General features: G+C 43.4%; 4 protein-coding genes across 5 annotated transcripts in view; 2 read left to right on the forward strand and 2 right to left on the reverse strand.

Annotated features, from left to right (window-relative positions):
* Positions 1 to 4,633, forward strand: part of LOC133838136 (tricarboxylate transport protein B, mitochondrial-like) — a 61,639-nt gene extending 57,006 nt beyond the window's left edge. The window contains exons 2-4 of one of the 2 annotated variants that reach the window (XM_062269122.1): positions 3,436 to 3,822; positions 3,872 to 4,095; positions 4,151 to 4,633. In XM_062269122.1, coding sequence (XP_062125106.1) covers positions 3,527 to 3,822; positions 3,872 to 4,095; positions 4,151 to 4,557 — 927 coding nt within the window. In that variant the 5' untranslated portion in view covers positions 3,436 to 3,526 and the 3' untranslated portion in view covers positions 4,558 to 4,633. Of the gene's footprint in view, positions 1 to 3,392; positions 3,823 to 3,871; positions 4,096 to 4,150 lie in introns of those variants that run through there. The other variant, XM_062269121.1, reaches the window with a different exon arrangement.
* Positions 189 to 2,715, reverse strand: LOC133836470 (acyl-coenzyme A thioesterase 9, mitochondrial-like). Its single transcript, XM_062266977.1, has 4 exons — positions 2,506 to 2,715; positions 2,371 to 2,441; positions 2,067 to 2,309; positions 189 to 1,546 (listed from the first exon to the last, which is right to left on the reverse strand). The coding sequence occupies exons 1-4, from the start codon at positions 2,622 to 2,624 to the stop codon at positions 615 to 617; spliced, it is 1,365 nt and encodes a 454-aa protein (XP_062122961.1). The 5' UTR covers positions 2,625 to 2,715; the 3' UTR covers positions 189 to 614.
* Positions 3,904 to 12,115, reverse strand: LOC133838114 (uncharacterized). Its single transcript, XM_062269088.1, is given in 16 exon segments — positions 3,904 to 4,729; positions 4,789 to 5,422; positions 5,477 to 6,105; positions 6,166 to 7,000; positions 7,059 to 7,221; positions 7,284 to 7,626; positions 7,685 to 8,076; positions 8,144 to 9,408; positions 9,475 to 9,932; positions 9,991 to 10,248; positions 10,310 to 10,518; positions 10,578 to 10,780; positions 11,099 to 11,446; positions 11,509 to 11,846; positions 11,920 to 11,967; positions 11,969 to 12,115. Coding segments are annotated over 16 exon segments (6,282 nt in total). The 5' UTR covers positions 12,017 to 12,115; the 3' UTR covers positions 3,904 to 4,618.
* A 220-nt stretch (positions 12,116 to 12,335) lies between these two features.
* Positions 12,336 to 16,715, forward strand: LOC133838143 (protein pygopus). Its single transcript, XM_062269130.1, is given in 5 exon segments — positions 12,336 to 13,321; positions 13,399 to 15,312; positions 15,350 to 15,565; positions 15,567 to 16,120; positions 16,188 to 16,715. Coding segments are annotated over 4 exon segments (2,616 nt in total). The 5' UTR covers positions 12,336 to 13,321; positions 13,399 to 13,587; the 3' UTR covers positions 16,309 to 16,715.
* Positions 16,716 to 17,108: the final 393 nt, after the last annotated feature.

Consider the following 17,108-nt stretch of genomic DNA (forward strand, 5'->3'; position numbering starts at 1 on the left):
TCTCGCTTGCCAGACAATTACAACAAATAATATGCGCGTTTGTTTATTTATTTATTTTTATTATTTTATTACAACGAAGAACTGTGAACAAGGTTAATGTACATATACAGTGAAACTTGACTATATGGAACTCTATTTTTTTCAGAATAATGTTAAGTTGCATATTTTTGGGAAGTTTTAAAATGATATTTAAGTATTCTATTAGATTGAAGTGACCCTTTTATTTATGGAATATAGCTCTGAAAACAATTAAAGAATGCTAATTACAAAGTTTAGCTGGAATAACTTAATAAATATAAGAATCTTTAGATTTTTGCTATAGACAGTTGCATGATACAGCAAAATTGCATTACAGCCAAATTGCATTAAAAACAAATAGGATACGGAATATTCTGTAGGCTGTTAGCTGTGTTTTCGTTAACTGAAAAATACCATTAAATTAACTTTTCAAAAAATGAATAATATACACTAGTAAACTGGTAACTGGATCAACTTTTGGGAGTATTTGTTAAATGGACTTGGAGTATTTGACTAGAGGCAACTTTACGGGAAGCATCTTCTATCATAGCCACACAAATATAATAATTAGCATTCTGGCTAAGCAAACAGCAAACTTAATTCGATTTTAAGCCCATGCTGTATTCGAACTTGCGACGTCCTTGAATGTACCACATGGTCTCGTGATAGGAGCGTGGCAACACCTCAGTGACAGTGTCCGGTGCCGCAAAAGTGTAATAGAAGGTATTGGTGGTCACCTGGTTGCCAGAGTGAGGATCCAACACCTCGGCCACTGTCATGATCTGCACATAGTTGAGCTTGGTGTAGACCACATAGGCAGTCATCTTGATGAACGAATCGACGCTCACCGGCTTCTCGAAGCTAATATCAGCAATGTGCTCCAGCCTGGGACGTGTCTTGCAGTAGAGCACAGCAGCTGCCCAGCTAATCTCGAGGGCAGTGCGCATTAGGAAGCCGCCAAAGACACGATTGTGATGATTGCGATTCTCAGGGAACGAGGGAATCGTGCTCATCTGATACGAGTCCGACATCCAGCGGCAGTTGGGCGGCAAGATGCGTTTGTTCAGCTCCATGGTGTCGCTGGGCGTGGTGCGTTTATACAGCTCATACATGAGCGTCTGCTCTGGATCATTGGGCTCCACTTTGAAGATGGACTGAGCGCACAGCAATTGGCGCATCCGTTTGCGACTTTTGCCACCATCCAAAATCACTTTCTCCTCCTCGTTGGCTGGCTGAATTTGATTAACGGGCGAAGCTGCCGTATTGGTGGCATTGCGAGCTGCCATCAGGAAGAGTGCACGCGTTAGCTTCTGATATTTGCCGTTTTGCTTTTGCTCCAGCCAAACAACCACCTCCATAGAACTGGTTCCCACCCAAGACACATGGCCGGAGAGGCGAATATCCTCGGTGCCCGATGCCAGCGTATTGGTGAAGTCGATGCGATCCACGAGTATGGTCACAAAGGTGTAGGGCAAGTGCACGTCTGTGCGCAGCTGAGGCACTACCACGTGCTTGTGGCAACACCAGGCTGCAAGAAATAAGAAAAGTAAGTTAGCTAAACAATATGGAGAAGACAATATGCAAATTATCGACTTTGCACTGTTAACATCTTTAGAAATATTAATTAACTTACTATTAACGAATTTAGAACAGTAATATTGCAATAGATTTGCTCGGTTAACACAAATATCAAATTCTAATTAGGAGATCTATTAAGTGTAGATTTGTTCATGTATGTTTGTCATGTAAAATAAATTTTTATATGTATACCAATTTACTATACGATCGTACACAAATTCTCAGAATTCATCGATTATATTGTTGTCATAAATGCGTATGCTAAATTCGCAAATTAAACTTGATTTGATCGCAATTATAACAAGTGTATCATAAATCTCTTATAATCTGCAGATAGACAAACATGTCTATATGGCTTTTTGGATGCGAGATGCTTCGTTCTGCTTGTTTCATTCAATTGCTGTTGGCAGTTAAACATTATAATCCTTTTACCCTTTCGATAGCGTGCATAGGGATATACTTAAACGCACCCGCAAACATGTCCATGTCCTCCAACAAACGACCCATACGCACATTGCCCAAGTAGGTCACATACTTGTCCTGCAGTATGGGATCTGTACTCAGCGGAATGATGGCCGACGTGAAGGAGTCCTGCATGGCACGCGTTGGCAAATCCTCCAGCTTTGGTTGATACTTTAACAAATGTTCCCGCGACTTGGGCAGCGGCTGATAGCCGTGCTCCAGGCCCAGACGCTTCATCATTTCTAGTTTCACTGCAACGAAAAGATGCCAAATGAATCCACAGCTTCCAATCAATTTGCTGGGAATGCTTACCCTCTGCCATGGTGCCGGATTCGTTGGGCACCGCTGATTGCTTTATATGCGTGGGTGGCGAATAGTGGCGCCTACAAAATGAATTAACTATTATTGTATTGTTTTCGCATTTTTAAATATGTTTTTTGCACTCACACAGCCATCGTTGCTGCCAAGGTTGGAGCATCATTTAGTCGTAGTTTAGTTTGCACCTGATTAAATGATTTGTTGGCCAGGCACAAACATTTCTGTGCTCCTTTCAATGCACGCAACATTTCTCGAATATAATTTTTTCACAATTTGTGTTATTTTCTTTTAGTTTCTTTCAGTCGACTCACTCAGCGGACTGCTTCGCATTGAATATAAATATGCACAAACAGCTGATTCTACGCACAGTGGACTGAAGTTGCACAAAAAGGCACGAAATGAACAGCAGTCAAATATATACTTGAAAACAAATTGTGCGGTAAAGTCGATAAGCTGTATTCAATTATATTTCTTAAGAGAGTAATATTATTTACGCATTTATTATATGCATTAATTTTTTTTTTTTTTTTTAGATTTTTTTGTAAATAACATCTAAAAAAACATTAAAACATAAGGTAAATTATTGAGCAGTCAACATAAATAATTTCATTCAAACAAAAAAATTAATGCCATGTCAATTATATTTGCTGTATTTTAAGTTAAAATAAATATATATTCATTCCGATTTTTTTAAATTATTTGTTAATGCCGAAGTTTTGCTAAACAATCATTTGTGCTATTTCCATACTTGGCTCAACACAGTGCGTTCAAACTAATTTTTATGTAAACAAGTTTTATATTCGTTTGCCTATTTTGCTTCAATGTGCACTTATCGCTACAAGTGACGTCATACAGGTGCTAATTGTTAAACCACATTTAATTTAAATGGGAATGCCCTAACTAACAAATTTACAGATAAGATTAATTATTTAATTAAGGTTTCATTAACAAAAAAAAAGGCACAATGAAAATAAGGGAATGAAATGTGTGTCTGAAAACGCTGTCAGTTAGTTAGTTTTTATGTGAATTAAGTATACAAACAATTTTAATTAAATCAAGAATATATAAAATAAAAAAAATATAAAATAAATTATGTTACATACTTTGCGATTTTAAGTGCATCGATATGTAAAACAAATCGTAGTTCAAGATGGCGCCCTCAGAACAAAAAAAACAAGAGCCCAGGCAAGGCTTCACAGGAAATCATACAGGAGAACACTTAGTTGCAAAAGGGGCAATTGCTGGAGGTATCGCGGGCGGTTTAGAAGTACTTCTAAAGTATCCGACCGACTTTATAAAGCACCGAATGCAAGACGATCCCGAACATAAGAAATATGTTGGGACCCTCGATTGTGTAAAGAAAACTATCCGACGACATGGAGTCCTTGGGCTTTATCGTGGTGTCGGTATCATGCTGGTGTCCGGCATTGCAACAGTCGCTTCAAGGTAAGAGTAGTTTGCTGAAATATAATATAAAGGTAACTTCATCAAATAGATTTGGGGCCTATGAATTCTTTTGCGATGAACTCCATGATGAGAATGGCAAAATTTCCATGTTGAATGTATTTATATCTGGGTTATTGGCGGGCGTCACAGAGGCTGTGGTAGCCGTAACTCCTTTGAGAACCATTCGACTGAAGCTTATTAACGATATGCATCTACCACGTCCACGCTATCATGGTATGCTCCATGGCGTGGCTCACATCTTAAGACGGGAAGGTAGCTTCAATTTTTAAGGTTGCATTTCGTTTAAGCTAATTATGTGTTGTGTTAGGTATTCGTGGCATTTATAGGGGAGTGTCGATCACAGTATTGAGACAGGGCACCAACCAGGCTATTCGCTTCTTTCTGATGATCACTCAAAAAGAAATGTACGTGGGCGAAGATGAAAACTCACTGGTACCCATGCCATTGCTTGGAATCTTTGGTGTCATCTCTGGCGCTGCTAATGTACTGGGACACATCCCAATGAAATGGATTCAGAAACGAATTCAGGCTGCCAAGTCGCAAAAGTATAAGAAGGTTTTGGATAATGCTGCCACGGAATTACAAGTCTTTGGACCTGGAAAGTTTTTCATGACTTCGACTATTCAGATGCTGCGTGTGGGAATCGACGTGGCTGTCACCTTCATGGTTTACCAGTGTCTGATGGAAAACGTGTTTGACCATCTGTGGAACTAAAGTTCATATGTATTTCAAGTAAACAAATTTGACAAGTTCTAAAAACATGTTATTCTACACTTTAGAGTTGCAATTCCTTGAGCGCAAAGTTAAGCACCATTGGAAGCAGGCCGGCATCCTCCAGATCAAGAATATCCTGACGCAGATTATCCACATTACGTGATCTGATAAGCTGTGTCAGAGAAATATGTTAGTGTGTTATATAAATACTTAGTTCCGATTGTAATTTACCTTGACAATCTTTGCGCGTTGTTCATCGTTTTGGCAAAAGATCAGCACTATGGCGGCCATGTGTGGGCGACGCACGAGCACACAGAGCTCGGCAAATTGCAGCAGGTTTAGGGCATGCACTACTGGACAACCCTGCAGGCGAATCAACGTCTTCTGCAGGCGTTCCTCCTGTGCACACGATCGTGTCGGCACCGCATTCTTCAGCGGATGGCATAGCACACAGTTCCAGGCTTGTGCCAGACCATCGAGATGCAGCAACTCTGGACGACAGCTTAGCACATCGACCAATGCGTTCAGCTCACGCACCATATTAAACATGACCATGCGCTTAACGATGCCATTCCAGATTTTGGGCAAATGTATGTCGAATCCTAGGCAAATGTTGGCCATGACTTCCAGTGAGAGCGGATTCTGTGCATTGCGCTGCCAGACCATTTTAATAATACTGATCTTGTCGCAATTCTCATCCGCAAACTTCTCAATGTTCGAGTTGTAGCCAAGAGCTTTCAATTCGTGGACACATTTGATGGTGATGAACTGACGCTGGCTGAGCGTATTGCTAAACGAAGTGCTGCCGTCGTTGAGCTTGGAATAACATTCGTACATCTGCAGCTGTTGCGAGGTGTTCATGGATCTAAAAACGAAAGTATTAAAGATAAAGATTAATAGTCTATGTGTTTAAACTTACCCTCCCTTGAAGATTAGACCCACTAGGAACTGCACAGCTTCCGACTTCGGCCAGCTGCTGAGTATGTAAAATGCACGTACAACATTCTCACTAGCAGTACCAGTCTCATCGCCATTGCAATTGCCGTTAGAGCCATTCTCCGGCCAATTATGATCCTCAAGAAAGGTTTCCTCCATAATGGTCCCATCGGCTGGCTCCATTGTGACCGAGAGCCACTTCTGTAGCAGCTTAAATTGTATGGCATCCAGACTAAGATCATGCAGCGCACAAATCTCTTTAACCAGTGCATTGATGTCCACCTTGCTGGACTTGAGTATTAGCTCATGATGATAGAGACTGTGAATAAGTTCTGTGGGATTCTCAACCAATCGCATTAGTTTCTCTTCGCTCAGTCCGTAAACGTGCAACAAATGTTGAGTCTTATGTATTGGATACATGCGCTTAATCTTAGCCAATTGCTCTTGACATTTGGGATCTTTATCAAGCACTTCTTGATTGGCTTTCACATATTTCCAACCCTCGTAGAACGCTTCCACCTGATCAGCTCCATCGCGGGCATAACTCGCTACATAATACAAAACGAAGATGACATTGCTGGGACTTTGGACATGCTTAACCAATCGTAGAATCTGCAATAAGACAATCAATATAAACACAGATTATAAAATATTAATATTCTTAAGGCTAACCGATTTAAGGAATGCATTATTTGTGGGATGCAGGCTCCAGCTCTCTGAATCGTTCTTCGACTTGTACTCGGCTATAGAATTGGTGATTGCCGCCGTGATGTAGTAGTCACAGCTCTGTGGTGTGCTAGAATCCTTGAGAGCATTGTACATGAGTATTAAGGGGAACCAACTTTGGCAATTATCCACATTCAGTTCTCTGCATAAAATGTCGCGCAGTGGATGCTCTACGAGTGGCTTAAAGGGCAACCTATAGCGTGCGATTTTGGGCAAGACGCCATTGTCCTTCTGCGTCTGCATCCATATGTCTGTCTCCTGTTGTCCTGCGCGACAGCAGCGTCGTGTGACCATTTTATGACGCAAAAAGTGCAAAATATTAATCCAAATTTCCATCTGTTTGGGCGCTGCATCAAAGAACATGAGTATCTCAATGACACACAAATACATCTCATAAAAGTATATGTTGATCTCTTCAATTAGCTCGTTTAGTTTCGACGTGAAGAGCTTAACGTTTTGGATCTGATTTATGTATGGCTGACACATTTCGCGCATTTCACGCACACTGTTCAGCACAACCAACTCCTCATCGCCGAACGAGTCGCGTTTGATCTCATAGCGCAGCTCCTGAGCACGCAGTATGCTGAGGATTTGTGTGATGAGCATGCGCTGAAAGTCCAATTTGAAGCTGGCGCTCATGCGTTCTAGCAAATGAACATTAAGTCGCTTATTATGGAATTCATTCAACAAATGCTCAATGTTGTCCATCTCTGGATTGAATTTGCCGCGAATGCTGGGATCCTGTTGGCAGAATTCCAAGTAATAGTACAGCTTATTACGCCTAAAAAGTGGCAAATGTTAATTTCAATTATATTAAAGTAAAGCATAGCTAAGCTTACGTTACGCGCAAATTTTGCACAATATCCATTTCATCAATGTGTTCATTGTACATCGCGGAAAGTGTAAGAAATGTAATCTTTTGCTGATCAGTTTTCAACTCCGTGGACAGCCTTTCGAGCAACCCACGCGATTCAGTATCAGCCACCACCATGGTAAAGAGCTCTAAAAATGAGGAAAGAAATTATATATAAAAAATATAATAGTTTAGGTTAAATATCTTGTACCAATTAGATTGGCATCCTTGTTGTTCATAGCATTGCGTAGAATGCGACGCAACTGAATCGTAATGAATCCCTCATTGATAATCTTCTTGCTGCGATTGTGCTTCTGATATTCCAGCAAATACTGCGACATAATGTACCACACATCATGCTCCTTGGCCTTGGTTAGGTGCTCCAATGACAAAAAGAAATCAGAGCGTGCTCCATCGATGTCATCCTTCACATTATTCGGCAGCGACATTTGCATTTGCAGCAGCAGCGAATTCTTTGGCTCCGTCTCCAGAATCATGAGCAGCAGAGTGCGTGCCAAGAACTTAACAATAGGCAGACTGCCGTTAAGGCGTTTCTACAAATGTCCAAATAATTTATATGGAATTTCATAATAAATCAAATATGCAATTTACTTTTAATTGTGGTTTTTCCTGTGGTCGCACATCAACTTCATCGAACATGGAGACCGAGTAGCGTTTCTTGGAGGATGGCTCTATACTAGGCTTCAAATCGATGGAGTTGTTCACCGCAGTGGAAAAGTTGAGCGTGGTTTCGCCAATAGCAATTGGTACACCATCCAATGCTCGACATATTTGCTCATTGACGACTTGCTCCTTGCCGGCATAATGAGCTTCGACTGCATCGAGCGGATAGTGTATAACAGCGACGCGTACATATTTAATGAGCTCCATAAGCTCGCATTGATTGCTGCGCTCATGCAGCAATGCTTCGGTCAGCAGCTCGTAGACCAGCGGAAAGCACAATGGATCGTTCTCCGACAACAACTGCAGCGATGAATGCGTATCTATTAAATTGCAAATATAAATATTAGTCTCTGTTACAGTGAAAATGTTTTAAGTTGACGCACTCACCATGATTCTGACTCTTGCCGTCGTTCATTTGCTGCACTAGCAACTCAATGCCAAAGTTAATAAAGTCTGTTTTATTTGCCGGCACACAGGATATGGATTCGATGACGTGATAAGCCAATGCACAGGTCAAGGGCAAACAGCCAATACATTGACTTATCCGCAAAAGTCCGTGCACTTTTTGAATATCAAGTGCCGTGCATAGCTCGCTCATTTCGTTGACAATCAAGGCGGACACATTCGTCGAGGCCTGGGCCCGTGCAACGATCAACTCAATGCCCTCATCCAACAGCGTCAAACGCTTCTGCAGCGATATCAATTCAGTGCTGCATTTCAATTGTATATTGAATTTCTGACGCAGTTGTAGACGATGCTTGATTAGCAAATAGCGACGTTTATACACAGGTTCCACACTAGGTAGCAGCAACTTGAAAAATTCCAGCAGATTGAGATGCTCCTGTACCTTTGCTTCGCCTGTGCAGGAGCTCATTTCAAGTAAGTTTGCCAAGATATCCACAACATCGTTGCCTTGCTTGGCATTAGTTTTATCATTCAGCGACTTGAAGAAATCGTAGGCCATGTCGATTTGTCCACGTCGCGACATTTGATAGCAGCAATTGAAGTTGGCGCTGGTGGAGATCTCTGGCGCCGCTTTGGTTAGTATGCGTATATCTTTTAGCATATCCGGTAAATTAAGCTTAACAATGCGCATCATAAACAGCTCCAGATTGATGTCGGAGGCATTATCCGCTGGCCAGCCATACTTGACCTTCATGATCTTAATCACTTGTATTTCATATTCGGCATTTATCTTCATACTCAGCGGATGCGTCGAGTTGCGCAATTTTATAAGCGGGGCCAATGTTTCTGGCCACGGAACTGGCGCATTTTGCAATATGGAGAGGGCACACTCCAAACGACTATCCTCATTATGGAGCAACTCAATGCAGGCTATAGCACGCTCTAACCAATTGCTGAGAGATTGCCGATTGGCCACTAATTGAGCAATATACTGTTTGATCACATCCAGTGGCTGGCGACCCTTCTCCTGATAGATCGGATAGAGAAAATCCCGCACCAGACTCTGCAAGTTGTCCAAATGCACACGCTGCAAGATGCGCAGCGCTGTGGCATCGATGGAGTCCTGCATATAACTGTCCAGCGTGAAATTGAGTTTATAACGCTTTTTTAATACTGATAAATCCTGCAGAGCATTATCCAGATCACGAAGTTTGCCAATGTTGCGCTCCTGTTGCCGTCGCACATCACTTAAGCATAAAAATTCAAATTAATCTAGTTGCTAGATAGCATATTTAAAAAAGCTGTATACTAACGAGTAAATAAATTGAATCTCTTCGAATATTTCTAGTATTTTTGTAGAGAATTCCAGTCCGATTTCTGGCCAATGATCGCAGTACTGCAACTTACGCGTCCGCTCGATGCTCCAGTCGGTGATAAAGGGCATAATTGTTGGATGAGTATTGCTCACTGCGGGCACAAATTGACGCAACCACTGCACTACATTTAGGGGCTCCGTGTCGCTGGGTATAAAGCCGAGCAGTGTACGCAGCTCATCCTCATTGAGATGCGGCAAAATGGTGCTCGAGTGCCGGCGCCAAATGAGGCAAGCGGTAGGCATATCGCTGTTGAACATGCTCTTGATCACTTTCACCATATTCGTGTTGTAAACAAATTTTTGCCACTCGCTATTGCATTCGTAGGGATCTATGATGGCCATTGTTTTGAGGCGATGCAGCTGCTCGTCTATTTCAAGCAAATGATCTTCATCTTCCTAAAAATCATAGTAGATATTTAACGCCGTTTATTTTATGCAATGAAATATTACTTACCTCAAAGTCCAATCTCTTTTTGACTTCTTTTAAATAGCGTTCCAAAATGTGACGCGAACTTAAGTTCATCATACGATTGTTCTTAATGAATGCTTTGCTCTCGATTTGTGCCAACAGCTTTAGTAACATTTCAAACTTCACATCCAATTCATTGCCTTGCACAATGCTTGCACTAGTGTTGCAAAGTTCTAGCAGAATTCGTTTAGCTCTGGCTTCGAAGATCGGTTGCAGACACAATTCAAATTGCTTGCCAAAGTCCTATAGGAAATATTATTTCTATAAACTTCGTTTGTAAATATAACAAGCAAAGAATAAATACCTCTGCCTCTTCCAGGCGTCCTTTGGCAATAAGTTTCTTAAAGCGGTCACTGGGATCGGTCTCAGAGACCATCATCATTTCCACTTCTGAAGGAATGGCATTACTTTTTAGCTCTTTCGTGGCCAAATAATAAAGATTAACAGAACTCTTAGGTTGCCGAACAAGCCAAGCATGCAGCGGCACTTCCACCTCGTTCTTGCATCTTAGTGCTGGCATGAAAACAGCGATTAAATTTCAATTTCCAAACAAAATTACCTTTTAGTATTACAAGGATATTCCACAATTCGAATAAAACGTTCTCCATCTGCAGTGGGCTTTGTCACTATTAAGAGCTCCACATTCTCCTCACTGCACTCCATGACCTGCAGATCATCGATGAGCAAAGCACGGCTGTGAGAGGACTGACAAACGTTGACTGTCCGTGTAAATGGACAAATCTCCAGCAAGTGACCTGACTGGGTTAGTGCAATGCTAAATTACAGACATTAAGATTATTTTAACAATCGACTACGAAATGCATACGGTACATATTTAAAGAAATAAAATTAAAATAGGTGCTTAAATAACTGTATAACTTTTGAAACTATTAAAAATGTGTACAAATTTTTGAAAATATGCAGAAACCATTTCTGGCTTGAATGTAACGTTCACAATAAACTTTGTTTCTACAGAACGACAGAACAGGAACATTCTTAACTTAAAATCTTTAAAATCCAGATCAGGCAGTGTATGTTGGTAATATAAGCATATAATTCACTTCTGTTCTATAATTAGATTTTCTAAACTCACATGTAGTGATCTACGTTGTAGATTTCCTTAATGCCGCCATACTGATTTGGAATGTTGATGCGAGATGTATCCTTGGAAGTAGTTTTAAAATTGATGGCACCTTGTGCTCCTGTAACAATAAGATCATAATCCTGTCGCTGATCCGCTTCCTGGTTGTTTTCAGCATAACTGTGAGGAGCAGTTGGCTGTGGCTGCTTCAGTAGCAAAGCCGTGTCCACATTGGACATTGCTTTACCAGTGGACGAGCGTTGAATGGTGACATCGTCCAACAGAGCAGTCATTTGCTCACTATCACCCAGTGTTATGTTGGACACCGACTCTAAAGTGGATTCGTTGATCTTGCTAAGACTATGAAAATAAAATCGGTATTAATGCAGAATTACAATGGAGAAAAAAAAGGTGCAACTCACCAGTAAACGCTGCCATTTTTGCAGCTGAAGTAAAAGTGTTGACCCAACTGCTGAATACTCGTAAACGTGCCGTCTGAGATGCTGACATCTTCAATGCGTATACAGACACTGAACAGCAGCAATCCCTTGATATAAACACCATGCACTTCGCCATCGGAGAGTCCACAAACAATCAGATTGCCACTGCTAGAAATGGCGATCGCATCGATGTGTGCGCTAAAGCTGAGGAAGCTGCATTTGGCTACCAGCTCGTCCTCAAGTAGGAGCAGACTTCTGTCAATGGATATGACCATTTTACCACTTTGCACCGATGCCTGAATTGTGGGTTCTTTAATAACCTAAAATATGCAAATTAAAAAATTTACTACCAGTTTTGTTGTTGTTTTGTCCTGTTTCAATTTCGGCACTTGCCTCATCCTCGCTGCTAATTTTGAATATGCTGCGCGATGAAAAGGCATTGGGAGATTGTCTCATCCTCCACCGTCGAAGCCTCAAAGTTGCTCCACATAATAGAAATTGTTATTTATCCGAACAGCCGCTATGAAAAATATTTAAACCAGCCAGCGCCAAAATGTCAGCGTCACTCTCTCGTCACCAAGTACTGATAACTAACGATAGTATCGATAAAACAAACAACAACAAAAGTAACTATTGTTATTTTGTGAAAATCATCAATCAAATATTTTTTTAGTATGTAGCCTTTATTTGGTGTATTTTTATTACTGCAATTTGTGACTTTGTCAACCTATTTTTATGTTTTACGTATACAAAATTCCAATTGAGCATATTGCCTTATCGATAAATGGCTTTTATGTTCCTCTCAGGGTAACCATTGGTTTCAAAATAAAGAATGGAATTTCGGTATTCGCTTGTTGTGGAAATACGGTCACCTTGGCTGACAAGCGAGGAAAATTATTTATATTTTAGAATCCACGACGCTTCTTATACGCAAAAATTGTGTCAAAATATTGCAGTTTGCACATCAAATTGCGACGCTCAAATGTCCCTCAGTGGCGGCCAACGCGGGCTAATTTTGTGCGCAATTGGTGGCCAACAAAATGGTGTTAACACGGCAACCAAATGAATTGATCATAAAAATATAAGAGCAGCAGCACCGCGGCCATCATCAACAAAAAAGCAAAAAAACGCGAACGAAAACCACGAAACTGCGATTTGTGTTGCACAGCAAGCCCAATAAGGCTTTGCTTTTCCATAATATAATGTGCAAAATGCATTTCCAAAAGTGAAACACATAGAGCTGAAAATACAACAAAAAAAAGTAAAAGAAAAGCAAAGCAGCAAAATTGCTGCCGCTGCTTTAGCGGTGGTGGTGCAAAAAGAACATAAAATCGGTGGCAAGAAGAAGAGCCGCCAAGTGAGAAAAAGTGAAATAAAAAACAACGCTCTCTTGTTCGCGGTTTGTCGCGCGAATCCACCGAAATCAATTTATAATCATATCAAAAATCTATAATATAGAAAAACAAAAAAAAAGGGAAATAAAGAAAAAATACTCGTCACAACAATTAAAAACAACGTGCGCGTTGCCGCCGCAGCATTTGCATTGCTCTACTAGCTGCTGTTATTTATGCTACTGCTGCAGGTGCTTCAACTACAACAACAATTACAATAAGAAGCAGAAATAGAAGAAGAAGGAGAACATCAGCAAGCAGAACAACAACAACAATAGTGACTACTATCAACGTCCATTGGCGCTGACGGCAGACAACGCGTAGAGTTGCCAGCTCCGTTGAATATATTACGCTTGTCGCATTGGCGACATTTTCGAAATTTCTTAAATTTGCAGCATGCTTTGGTAAGCGCTTTATTAATTAATTACCTATTAATTTGCAAAATCTAATCAACTTATATGCACACTGTTTCTTTTATCAGGATTCAACTGAATTGGCTACAACTCTATTAACTTGCCCCGCCACGACCCCTCCTAAGAGTCAACCTTAATTTTAATCAGAAGCGTCGCGATCAGCCAACGATCGACGACGCTATTTAGATAGGAAATTTCGTTCGCTCCCCCGTAGTTAAAGAAAAGCTGCCACCATTCGGAAGAAAAACACTTCGAATATGACCCACAATATCGGTATGGCGCCATATCGTATGCCGGGTCCATCGGGCGGTCTATGTCCGCCCGATTTTAAGCCACCGCCACCTACGGATATCATCTCGGCGCCGAGTAATCCCAAGAAGCGGCGGAAAACCTCTAATGCCGCTGCCAATTCAGCTGCTGCTGCGGCAGCGGCGGCTGCAGCTGCCGCGGCCGCCGCTGCCAATTCCATGCAACAACAACAGCAACAACAACAGCAATCGGCGCCACCAACCCCACAAGATCTTTTGCCACCGCCGCCCATGGGTGGTTTTGGTGATACAATCATCGCATCCAATCCATTCGATGATAGTCCCCAGGTTTCAGCGATGTCTAGCTCTGCAGTCGCTGCCATGGCGGCCATGAATCAAATGGGCGGCGGCGGTGGACCCGGAGGACCAGGTGGCCCCGGTCCCGGTGGCCACTTTGGCGGCGGAGGACCGCATGGCCATTGGGAGGAGCGCATGGGCATGGGCATGCATCCGCATATGCATCCGCATGCGCATCCTCATTCACATCCACATCATCCAGGCCATGGGCCGCCGCCACCGCCGCATCATATGGGTGGCCCGCCGTCAATGCGGGGAATGAGTCCGCTGGGACCGCATCCGCATGGTTTGGGACCTGGAGTTGGATTACCACCGCACATGAATCATGGACGAGGCGGAGGAGTCCCGATGGGCAGCCCTATGGGCGCCATGGCAGGCATGGGCGGCATGAGTCCCATGGGCAACATGGGCGGACCAAGCATATCACCGCATCACATGGGCATGGGTGGACTATCGCCCATGGGCGGCGGACCAAATGGACCGAATCCGCGTGCCATGCAGGGATCACCAATGGGCGGCGGTCCTGGTGGCGGTGGCGGACCGTTGCCTGGCCAGAACTCGCCTATGAACTCACTGCCAATGGGCTCTCCGATGGGCAATCAAATTGGAAGCCCGTTGGGGGGACCAGGACCTGGTCAACAGCAAGGACCACAACAGCAGCAGCAACAGCCACAAAACCCGCAACAGACGCACATGAACAATGGACAGATGGGCCCGCCGCCTTTGCACAGTCCACTGGGCAATGGACCCAGCAATCACAGTCACATGTCGCAGGGTGGCCCTGGGCCGGGTCCGGGTCCAGGAGGACCTGGTGGTTTAGTTGGACCCGGTGGCATGTCACCGGCAAACAGTAACAACAACATGAACAGCAACAACAACCAGAATAATAATGGAAGTAATGCCAATAATAGCAACAACAATCAAAATCCCCATCCACATTTGTCCCCACATGCAGCGTCCGCTGGACGTTTGGGCCCAATGCAATCCAATGGTCCTATGTTGCCAGCCACATCGACGGCGACGTCAGCGTCAGTAGTTGGACCTGGTGGAGCAGCGTCGTCAGCGACATCAGCAACAACGACGACGACATCGTCAACAGCAGCCGCCGCAGCAGCAGCAGCGACCACGTCAGTGCCTACGTCTTCACCAGCACCGCCCGCCATGTCACCGCACCATGCGCTTAATAGCGCTGGTCCAAGTCCTGGCATGCCAAATTCAGGACCCAGTCCGCTGCAATCACCGGCGCTCAGCGGCGGCTCTGGCGGCAACAACACCAACAACAATGGACCCATGATGGGTCAGCAGATGAACCCAAATGTTCCTATGCAGCAGCAACAACACCAGCAACACCAACAACAGCAACACGGCCCCATGGGCGTACATATGGGCGGACCCGGACCTGGACCTGGACCAGGACCGGGTCCTGGGACCTGGACCTGGCATGGGCATGAATCAAATGCTGCCGCCACAGCAGCCACCGCATCTAGGCGGCCCGCCTCATCCGCAGCTCATGAACCATCCGCATTCGCATCCACATTCGCACCCGCAACATCCGCATCATCCACATCCCGGCGGCCCACCACCACATCATATGATGGGAGGCCCCGGACCAGGCATGCATGGCGGCCCCGGTGGTCCGGGGCGGCATGCCACCGCATATGGGCGGTGGTGGCGGCAATCCGCATATGATGGGACCGCATGGCAATGCTGGTGGTCCCCACATGGGCCACGGGCATATGGGCGGTGTACCGGGACCAGGGCCTGGTCCGGGCGGAATGAATGGTCCGCCACCGCATCATGGAATGCCACCTCACCACGCAGCACACAACCATCCACATCATCATGGCCACGGACACAGTCCGATGGGTGGACCAAATATGTTTGGTGGCGGCGTCGGCGGTCCAATGGGACCCGGTCCCGGCCACATGGGCAATATGGGTGGCGGCGGCGGTGGACCAATGGGTCCTGGCGGTCCCATGGGCAACATGGTCGGACCGGGCGGTCCGATGGGCAAACCGATGACGATGAGCGGTGGGAAAATGTATCCGCCGGGTCAACCAATGGTCTTCAATCCGCAGAATCCAAATGCGCCGCCCATTTATCCATGTGGCATGTGTCACAAGGAGGTGAACGACAACGATGAGGCAGTCTTCTGTGAATCCGGTTGTAATTTTTTCTTTCACAGGTAAGATAAATGAGTAATGAATAACAAGATGCCAAATAATACTAATCTACTTATATTACTATTCTAGAACATGTGTCGGCTTAACGGAGGCGGCCTTTCAAATGCTCAACAAGGAGGTGTTTGCTGAGTGGTGCTGTGACAAGTGTGTGTCTTCCAAGCATATACCCATGGTCAAGTTCAAGTGCTGAAGCAGCCCATCAACCGCAATTGCAACCACAACCACAACCGCAACCAATAACAACAACACATAGAACAACAACCACCAGCTAGCACTCATTCACTCTGTATAAATATATCCAAGCATTAACTATTTTAATTGTAGTCTTTAAGGCAAAAGATAGAGAGAGCGAGATTAGGGTTCCACATCATCATAATCATCATCATATACATACATAGAGATATGTGTGAGCTCAATAATAGTCAAAGGTCCCCAACGAAATCAAATCAATCAATCTTTAAGCGACGACTCAACTAACATGGCCGAAGCACAGTGTTGTGACTTCTTCTAAAGCTTCGGCCTCCGCTCAAGACGCGCATCCTTAAACAACAAACAATACAAAAAAGAAACAAAAAAAAAAAACAAACAAAAATCAAACCTTAAAAACGAGAAAACAAAAACAAACAAAATATTGTAATATACGATTAACATTATAGCCTAGTTATAGTTTATATATATAAAGAGAGAGATCGAGAGAACAATATGTATGTGTGGAATGTGAGACGTTGTCGTCGTTGTCATCGAGCAGATAAGCAAACCGTAACGGAAGTAGGGCAAAAACAAAAACACAGAGAAAACATACGTTGAAAGCAAAAACAAAACAAAGTAACCCAAAACAGCAAATAGAACACAATGATGAATATAGGAGAATATAGAATCGCACTGTCAAAGATGATAACGAAAACAAATATCAATCTACAGCAGCGAAATTGTGAAAGATGCAAAACAAATTATGGAACTCAAAACAGCAAAAATAGCATTAAAAAAAAA

Source organism: Drosophila sulfurigaster, chromosome 2R (assembly GCF_023558435.1).
Source record: "Drosophila sulfurigaster albostrigata strain 15112-1811.04 chromosome 2R, ASM2355843v2, whole genome shotgun sequence".
In the NCBI taxonomy this organism is placed as follows: Eukaryota; Metazoa; Arthropoda; class Insecta; order Diptera; family Drosophilidae; genus Drosophila; species Drosophila sulfurigaster.